Source organism: Emiliania huxleyi, assembly GCF_000372725.1.
Source record: "Emiliania huxleyi CCMP1516 unplaced genomic scaffold EMIHUscaffold_270, whole genome shotgun sequence".
Taxonomy (NCBI): domain Eukaryota; phylum Haptophyta; order Isochrysidales; family Noelaerhabdaceae; genus Emiliania; species Emiliania huxleyi.
The window spans coordinates 118,157-126,531 of record NW_005200010.1 but is presented as its reverse complement, the minus strand read 5'-3'; the positions used below and the strand labels follow the sequence as shown (position 1 = coordinate 126,531).

Genomic DNA, 8,375 nt, shown 5'->3' with positions numbered 1-8,375 from the left:
TCGCCTGCCGGCTCGCCGGCGACGACGAAGGACATCTTCAGTCGGTCCGTCACCTCATACCCGACTGGTCGCTTCGGCGGTGGCAGCTCGCCAGCAGCGGTGATGAGCTCGCCGCCCTGTGCTGCATGCTACTGTCCGTTGGGTCGCAGCGCTCGCGGGCGCGACAGCTCAGCACACGCTCGTCATTTAGCGCCCTCGGGTGGGGTGAGGGCGGGGGCGGCGAGGCGGAGGCGGGGCGCGAGAGGAGGGCGAGGCCGAGGTCGAGCTCCTCGTCGAAGGTGACAGGCTTGCTGACCTGCGGCCGCCGTGAAGAGGCGCGAGAGTCGGAGGGGCGGGCCGTGAAGAGTCGGAGGGGCGGGAGGGGCGGGGCGATGCGGCGGAGCCCGCTCCGGAGCTCGAAGGCGGGCAGGGGAGGAGGACAAAAAGGGCGAGAGGGCAGAGAGGGCAGAGAGGGCGCGGGGTCCCGCCTTCCCGAAGTGGCCGCCGCTGAAGCGCTTGATGACGAGGGTAAGCACGCGAGGCGCGTCCACGAGGGAGCTCCTCTTGACGATCCGCTTGCCGTCCATCTCGTCCATCTGCGGCGGCGGAGCGGGGGGCGCAGCGGTTGGTCGGGAGGGAGGCGGAGGCGGAGAGGAGAGGAGGGGGTAGGCGCGGCGAGCAGGCCGTGCGGATGCGGGGAGGGGCATCGGCTCGCGCCTTTTTGCCGCACCCGTCGCACTTGTAGTCTTCGAGCGACTCACCTTTGGAGGGAGGGCGAGGCGTGAGCAGCTCGGCTGCTTCTCAGCCGCGTCTCGGCCGGGCCTCGTCTGTGTCTCGGCCAGGCCTCGCCTTCGAAGTCGAACTTGAGAAGCTCTAGGAAGTCTAGGAAGTGTCTAGGAAGTGTCTAGGAAGTGCCTCGCCTTCGAAGTCGAACTTGAGAAGCTCTAGGAAGTCTAGGAAGTGTCTAGGCAGTGTCTAGGAAGTGCCTCGCCTTCGAAGTCGAACTTGAGAAGCTCCTCGACGCTCTCGCTCGTCCCCTCGACCTACAGCGCCGCTCGCACCGCAGCCAAGTGAGCAAGCGGCGGGAGGCGCGACGGCAACGGCCGCGCGAGGAGCGGCGCACCACACCCACCCTCTCCCCGACCCGCTGCGCCGCGCCGCGCACCCACGCGCGCAGCCCCGTCTCCGGCGTCTCTGGCGTGCGGCCTATGTGCGGACAGCCGCCCTCACGCCGCCAGCCTCGCCCTCCGCCTCCCGCCACGCGGCGGCGCGAGCACCGGTGAGGGCAAGGGTGAACCCGTTCGCGTCTCGCTGCATGCGCCCGGTCTGGTGGCCGCAGCTCTCGCATGTGACCACGCTCGCGTACCTGACACACACACACACCGCCTCAGCCCGCCCCGTCCCTCCGGCCTCGGCTCATCTTCTCGCGGAGCGGCGCGCGCAGAGCCCCGAAGAGGTGGTGCTGCAGCGTCTGGCACTCGAGGCAGTCGTACTCGTCGCTGCCGCTCGCCTCGGGCGCACCGCGCAGGTTGGCGTTGAGCAGCCGGTTGATGATGCCCGCGATGGCGAACTCGTGCGAGTCGTGCATCCGACCAAAGTCCACCCCGATGCCGGCGCACGCGGACAAAGTCTTCCGCACGACCGAGCGCGGCGCGATCCACTTGCGCGCGCCCGGGTTGGCGTACATCCTGACCAGCTCGTTGAGCTCGCAGATCACGCAGTCCGGCTCGCCGCAACCCTGCTCGTGCTCCGCCGGCGGCTTGTGCCGCGGCAGGCCGCGCTGCATGTAGTGCCAGAGCGGGCCGTGGAAGAGGCACTGCACGACGACGTTGAGGAAGCACGTGTTGCCCACGTTGGCCATCCCCGTCACGGGCGCGGCCGCGCCCTCGTCAATCAGCGCCTCCACCTCGGGGTCGGGCTTGAACGGCTCCCACGGAGGTGGAAGCGCCGCCGCGGCCGCCGACTTTGCGGCCAGCGCGCTGGCGCTGGTGCCGCTGCAGCACACCTGCTTGTGGCCCGCCTTCCAATCTGCGCGCGAGCGAAGGCCGGGTCGGCAAGGCAGTCATGCGGGGTGGAGGTGCGGCCGCAGTGGCGGGGCGCACGCGCACCGAGCCTCTGGCATTCAACCGAGCAGTACATCACCTCCTTGCACTTTGAGCATCGCGTGGTCGATGGCTTCTCGCAGACAGCACACGTCTTGCCGCCATCCGACGTGCCGCGCGGCCTGTTCGGCGGCGTGGGGCCATGCATCCGCGCGGAAAGGGCGAAGGCCGTGGCAGAGGCGCTGGCGGCAAGCAGGCCGTGAAGAATTCTTTCTTTCACAAATCTGTTTCCAACGGTTTTCGTAATGCTAGAGAAACCCCGACGGGAGTTGGATACACCGAGCGTCGACCCTATACAACTAGGCCCCCCCCCCTCGCACGTGACACTGGGGTCTGCGCTGGGCGGCACGGGAGACGCGAAAGAAAAGAAAGGGGCGAGCCTTTTTTGCAACAAAACCCGCTCCTACGGTGCATGTACATGTAAGCGCGGCGAAATCAAAGCCAGACAATAGAGTATACTTCACCACATCACAGACAAATAGATAGTACACTCGCTCGGTCTCGCTCTCGGGGATGACCCCAGGCGCCGCGAGCGAAAAGAGACGCGTGCGAATCCAAAGTACAGTAGTGGGGAGGGTACAGCCTGAGGGGGAGCCTCCCCGCCGCCCGCGAGCACCTCCTCCGCCCGTCTAGTCCTCTCGAAGGATCGGGTCGTCATCGTACACGAAGTGCCTCCCCCCACCGCAGCGCCAGCCGTTCCCCTGCCGGAACCACGAGAAGCCCTCGGGGCACGGCCCTCGCTGCCGCAAGCGCTCCATGATGCGCTCCTCCTCGTCGATCGCCTCCTCCTTGTCGCCCTCCTCGAGCTCGTCGAGCTGCGCCGCTCTCTTCTTGCGGTAGGCGATCGCCGACCGGACCGCCGTCAGCACCGGCCCGGCCTGCCGCCGGAGCGCCTCGTCGACCGCGCCTGCCGACGCGCCGGTCCGGCGGAGCACGCGAGAGCGCAGGTCGTCCGGGAAGGGCGCGCTCCCGTCGGCGAAGCCGGCGAGCAGCCTCTCGAGCTTGTCGCGCGCCGCGTCGTCCTCGTCGTACCCGAGGCCGACGATCGCCTCTTGCAGCGCCTCGGCGAGGTCGTCGTCGGCGCCCGCCGCCGGGTCGTCCTCGTCGCCGCTGTCCATCTTCGCCTCCAGCAGCGCCTTCGCGATGTCGATGTCGAAGCGCGGCTCCCGCTGCACGGCGGGGCCGGCCGTCATGAACGGCGAGGCTGGCGAGGCGACAGCCTCCTCCGCCTCCGCCGGCTGGCCCTTCATCTGCAGCACCGTCGCCAGCGCGGCGTCGAGCGCCGCGTCGGGCACGACCGCCGTCTCGCGCGTGGCGCACTCGACGGCGACGCGCCGCACGTACGTCTCGACGTCGCGGCCGTTCGCCCAGCGCGGCGCCGCGACGAGCCGCCGCATCCACGGCTCGAGGCTCTCGGCACCGGCCGGCAGCTGGAGCCGCTTCTCACCGAGCTGCTGCGCCGCCATCGTTGCCGCCGCGGCAGGCGCGAAGTCCGGAAAGTCGATGACGTCCGACACGCGCGACTTGAGGCCCGGGTTCACCTCGTCGAGCAGGCGCGACATCTGGCCGGCGTAGCCCGCGAAGATGACGACCAGCTTGCCGCGGTACTGCTCCTCGGTCAGCAGGTTGACGATCTCGTCCACCGCCTCCTGCATGTACGACCGACCGAGAGGATCGTAGAGCCGGTACGCCTCATCGATGAATAAGACGGCGCCGCGCGCGGAGTCGAAGATGTCGCGCGTCCGCGCGGCGGTCTGGCCGACGAAGCCTGTGGAGAAGTCGCTCGCAGAGACCTGCACCACCTCGGCCGAAGGGAGCACGCCGAGCGCCTCGAAGAGCATGCCCATGCGGCGCGCCACCGTGGTCTTGCCGGTGCCGGGCGAGCCCTGGAAGCAGAACACGAGCGCGAGGTCGTCGATAGGGTCTCGCCCCGCCCTCTTCGCCGCCGCGCAGACGGCCTGGTACTCGGCCAGCCGCGTGCGGATGGCCTCGCAGCCGATGAGGCCCTCAAAGACGAGAGACGGGTCTCGCACGTGCGGCTTCTCGACGAGGAAGTCCGCGAGCAGCAGCTCGCCCTGCGTCGCGCGCTCGTCGGCCGGGAGCGCCTCGAGGCGCGCCTCGGCACGCACGACCGCTGAAGAGACGCAATTGTCGACCGCCCCCGCGTTGCCAAAATTGGGCCGCATCCGAGCCTTTGCGAGGTCGCGGCGGACGACCTGCTTGGCCGTGTCGAAGGCGACCTCCTTGCCGCGGCGAGCGACGTTGCGCATCAAAATGCGCAGCAGCGCCTGATCGTCGTAGTCCTCAAAGACAAACGCGTTCTCCAGCTGGAAGCGGCGCGCGAGGCCGGGGTTGCCCTTGCGCAGGAATCGCTCCATCTCTTTGCGGTAGCCGAGCAGCAGGACGCAGCGATCGGCGCCCACGTCGCCAGTCACGCGCGACACGAGCGTGTCGATCACCGCGGTCTTGTACGGGTCCCCGCCCGCGGCCCCCCCGCCCGCCGGCCCGCCGAAGCTGCCCCCGCTCGCCGGGTCGAGGCCGTACGCCTCGTCGATCACGAGCACGCAGCCGGCGGACTGGTCAAGCAGCGCGTTCGTGCGCTCCTCCGACTGGCCGAGCGCCGAGCCGATCATGTCGGACGGCGTGGCGAGGACGACGTCGCCGACGGAGAGCAGCCCGATCTCCCTCAGAATCTGGCCGTACAGCCGCGCGACCGTCGTCTTGCCCGTGCCCGGGTTGCCGAGGAAGACGCGGTTGAGCGAGACCTCCGCCGTCGGCAGCTCGAGCTCCTCGCGCGCCGCGTTCGACTCGGCGAGGCGCAAGAGCGCGTCGACCGACGCCTTGACGGCACCGAGCCCCTCCATCTCGCGGAGAGCGCGGAGCGGCGCGCACGTCTCCGCGTCGAGCGGCCTCGGCGGCTCGCCGAGCAGGTCGTCCCTCTCCAGCGCAAAGATATCCGGGCTGGCGCCCGCCTTGCGCTCGGCGACGACTCGCGCAGTCTGGCGCTCGAATGCCAGCTCGAGATCGGCCTGCACCGCGCGCGCATTCCCAAAGCCTAAGCTGCCGCGCCCCTTGCCCAGCCTCCGCGTCGCAATCCTCAAGTACTTGTCGTCGCGGACATGGTAATTTGGGCGCGTGCGGAGCTGACTGCGCAGCAGTTGCAGCAGCTCGGCGTCGTCAAAGTCCGGCAGCGCGAAGCGGCGGCGGAGCCGGCTGGAAAGCGCGCCGTTGTTGAAGTTCATCACCTGATCAAGGATGGATGAGTAGTCATAACTCGCGTTTGTTGACGGTCAACGGGCGATTGATTAGACCTCTGTGAAGAGCTGCTTCTCGTACCCCGCCACGACGACGGCGAATCGGCCGCCGCGCGCGTCCATCTCCTCCGTCAGGCGGTAGAGCACCTGCCTCGCTGCCTTCTCGCTCGTGCTCAGCTGGTGCGCGTCGTCGAGGATGAGGACGCCTCCCGTCTCCGCTTTCGCGCGGATGTCCTTGCGACGCACGCCAATGTCAAAGTCGTTGTCCCGCCGGCTGACGCTTGTCCCGTCCGAGAGCTCGAACCTCACCCGCCCTCCGAAGTGGATGTCGTACGAGTCCTTGTACGGAGGCCGCGCGCGCGGCGAAGTGTCGTGGCGCACGATCCGCCCAAAGTGCCCCCACGTCCCCTCGCGCCGCGCCTCGACCACGTCACCCACCTGCAGCCCGCCCTCGCCCGGCTCGTCGAAGCCCTTGAGCACCTCCTCGAGCGCCTCAACGCCGCCGTCCTGCAGCTGCGCGCCGGTGACGCGCACCACACGCCCGGAAGGCAGCACCTCGAGCTCGCCCAGCAGCCGCGCGTACAGAAGGGCGAAGGCGGTCTTGCCTGTCCCGGGGCTCCCCGTGAGCACCAGCGAGAGCGACTTAAGCTTCGGGTCGTCGCCTCGCTCCTTCTCGAGCGCGACGGCGTCCCTCAGCAAACGGCAGTGCGCCTTAGCCTCGCGCAGCCCAACCAGACCCTCCAGCTCGTCCAGCGCCGTCAGATCCTCGTCGGCCGCCTCGTCGGCTGCCTCGTCAACCTGATCGCCCGTTGTCGCCGCCGCCTCCCTTCCCGCCGCCGCCTCCCTTCCCGCCGCCGCCTCTCCCTCGCCGCCGCCGCTGTCGGCATCGCCACCGTCGAGCAGCCGCGGCTCGAGAGGCTCGAGAGCTGCCTCGGCGCGCGCCGCGATCTGAGCCGCCACGGGCAGCAGCGCTGGCCGCGTCAGGCCCACGCACAACGCGTGGCCGAGCGCGGCGTTGGCGTCGCTCTCCACCAAATGCAGCGCGGTCGCCAAGTCCGAGTAGGGCTCGACCACCTCGCCGGCGAGCACGCAGCCGCACTGCAGCGGCGAGTCCTTCTCCTCCTCGTGCGCCGACAGCGCGGCCGCCAGCCCGGCGGCGTTCGCCAGCTCGTGCTGGCACATGCCCTCGAGCAGCCGCGCCGCGAGGGTCGCCTCGTGCAAGTGGCCTCCTCCGCTCGCCTCGAGCAGGAGCCCCTCCACCACGTCGTGCGCCTCGATCCAGCGGCCCGCAGCCATCAGCGAGGCGGCTCGCGACTCAAACTCGCCGAGCGGGCGCGGCGGGGCAGCGCCCTCCGTTTGCTCAGCGAGCTCTGCGACTCGCGTCGCGAGCGGCTGCCCAATCAGCGGGCGGAGGGCGGCGGCCAGAGGCGGAGAGGACACACCGCCGCCGCCCAGGAGCGCCTCGCGCAGCGACCCGCCTCCACCTGCCAGCGCCTGCTTGAGCCTCGCCCGGAGCGCATCCTCGCGGCCCTCCGCCTCCTCGGCGGCACCAGAGAGGCCTGGCATGCTTGGCGAGATTCTCCGGCTCACCTCGCCTCCCTCGGAGAGGCACCTCGGGCCAGAGGCGCGAAGGAGCGGGACGCGGGCGGGAGGGCAGCCCACAAGCCCAGCAGCAGGGCCCGCCAACCAGCCGACGAGCAGCATCAAGACGGCTCGTCGGAATCGGTCTGGATGGCAGATTCTGGCTGGATGGCCGCATGCAGGCCGGCCTGCTTCAACCCGTCGCAAATGTGCTGCGCGACAGGCCGCTCCCACGTGCCCACGACCGAGCTGTACTCCCAATGGGCCTGCATCATCAAGCGATCCGCCTCCGATTCGGAGAGCTCGCACACCATCATCAGCACCCGCGCCACGTATTCCCGCATGTTGAAGCCGTCGTCCATCAGGAGCACGCTGCACAGCTCGCCGCGAGCGGACGAGGTGGCGTCCATCGTTGGCGCACGCGCTCGCGGCGGCATCGCGTCCGCCATCGTTGGCGCACGTGCGAACAACGCACTCGTAGAGGCGGCAGCACTCAGGAGCATCACCGCCGGGCGAAAACATGGCCATGGCGGTCTCATCGGCGAAGCGCACTGTTTCTTTTTAAAGATGCCCTGCAAGTATAAGCGCGTTTGCTATTCGAAATACCTGCGTTTCCTGTACAGGAAGCGACAGTCTCCAGACACACACCTCATACACACATATGGAGCCCCTCTCTCGCCCCCCTGGCGGCGGCAGTGGCCATGGCGACGCTGACGGCGGTGGCACTCGTGGGACGTGGCGGTGACACTCGTGGCCGCGGCGGCGCCTGGGCAGCAGAGAGCTGTCGCTGCAGTGCTGGCGGCAGCTGGCGGCGGCGGCTGGATGCGGCGGCTGGCGGCGGCATTGCTGGCGGCGGCCACGCGGGGGAGGCGTTGCTGTGGCGGCGATGCAGCGCTGTCCTCGCGGCTGACGTGCGCCCGGGATAGCAAGCACTGGCAGTCTGCCGGCGCGGCCGGCGCATTCGAATGCGCCCGCCGCGCCGGCAGACTGTTGGATGGCCACAGTCGCGAAAGTGGGTGAAGTCCGTGCGGCGCCGTGGCAGCGGTGGCCAGGCGGCCCCTCTCGGTGCGCCACCGCGACCGCGTTGCGCTCTCGCGCCTCGCCATGCTGCAGGCTGGACGAGGGACATTTGTCGCGACTTTCAATAGGGAAAACGCAACGCATCTTGAATATGCCTGCAGCGCATCTTTAACCAGAAAGAAAGAAAGAAAGAAAGAAAACAGTAACCAGAAAGAGCGGGCTAAGCGCTGGGACGCGTTTAACTTTCATTCCCGGGAAACCCTCAGGAACTCTCAGGGAAAGACGCCAGCGCCCAGGCCGCCACGGCCCCTGGAGCTCTGGGGCCACGAGAGACTTCAATTCGGAGGCATGGACTACGCTGGTGCCGTCCTCATCTCCACCGCGATCCTCATGCTCTGCGGCCGCGTCGTCGTCGCGCTGCTCCAAAGACATGCGATAC

At 69.0% G+C, this 8,375-nt stretch overlaps 6 protein-coding genes across 6 annotated transcripts in view; all 6 read right to left on the bottom strand.

Annotated features, from left to right (window-relative positions):
• The window catches only part of EMIHUDRAFT_238444 (hypothetical protein), a gene marked incomplete at both ends in the record, with an annotated part of 2,555 nt that extends 1,259 nt beyond the window's left edge, over positions 1–1,296 (bottom strand). The window contains 2 exons of the mRNA XM_005776879.1: positions 1,103–1,185; positions 1,257–1,296. Coding sequence (XP_005776936.1) covers positions 1,103–1,185; positions 1,257–1,296 — 123 coding nt within the window. The remainder of the gene's footprint in view (positions 1–1,102; positions 1,186–1,256) is intronic.
• Positions 1,297–1,366: 70 nt separating this feature from the next.
• Positions 1,367–2,229, bottom strand: EMIHUDRAFT_238443 (hypothetical protein; the record flags this gene model as incomplete). Its single annotated transcript, XM_005776878.1, has 2 exons — positions 1,367–2,007; positions 2,088–2,229. 2 exons carry the CDS (start codon positions 2,227–2,229, stop codon positions 1,367–1,369), a joined length of 783 nt encoding a protein of 260 aa, XP_005776935.1.
• A 481-nt stretch (positions 2,230–2,710) lies between these two features.
• EMIHUDRAFT_238442 (hypothetical protein) lies at positions 2,711–5,323 on the bottom strand (the record flags this gene model as incomplete). Its single annotated transcript, XM_005776877.1, has 2 exons — positions 2,711–4,546; positions 4,640–5,323. The coding sequence occupies 2 exons, from the start codon at positions 5,321–5,323 to the stop codon at positions 2,711–2,713; spliced, it is 2,520 nt and encodes an 839-aa protein (XP_005776934.1).
• Positions 5,324–5,386: 63 nt separating this feature from the next.
• Positions 5,387–6,901, bottom strand: EMIHUDRAFT_238441 (hypothetical protein; the record flags this gene model as incomplete). The annotated part of the gene is made up of 2 exons (XM_005776876.1): positions 5,387–6,112; positions 6,296–6,901. 2 exons carry the CDS (start codon positions 6,899–6,901, stop codon positions 5,387–5,389), a joined length of 1,332 nt encoding a protein of 443 aa, XP_005776933.1.
• A 137-nt stretch (positions 6,902–7,038) lies between these two features.
• On the bottom strand, positions 7,039–7,365 carry EMIHUDRAFT_238440 (hypothetical protein; the record flags this gene model as incomplete). Its single annotated transcript, XM_005776875.1, has 1 exon — positions 7,039–7,365. One exon carries the CDS (start codon positions 7,363–7,365, stop codon positions 7,039–7,041), a length of 327 nt encoding a protein of 108 aa, XP_005776932.1.
• Positions 7,366–8,289: 924 nt separating this feature from the next.
• EMIHUDRAFT_457729 (hypothetical protein) overlaps positions 8,290–8,375 on the bottom strand; it is a gene marked incomplete at both ends in the record, with an annotated part of 3,914 nt that continues 3,828 nt past the window's right edge. The window contains one exon of the mRNA XM_005776874.1: positions 8,290–8,353. Within this exon, the coding sequence (XP_005776931.1) occupies positions 8,290–8,353 (64 nt within the window). The remainder of the gene's footprint in view (positions 8,354–8,375) is intronic.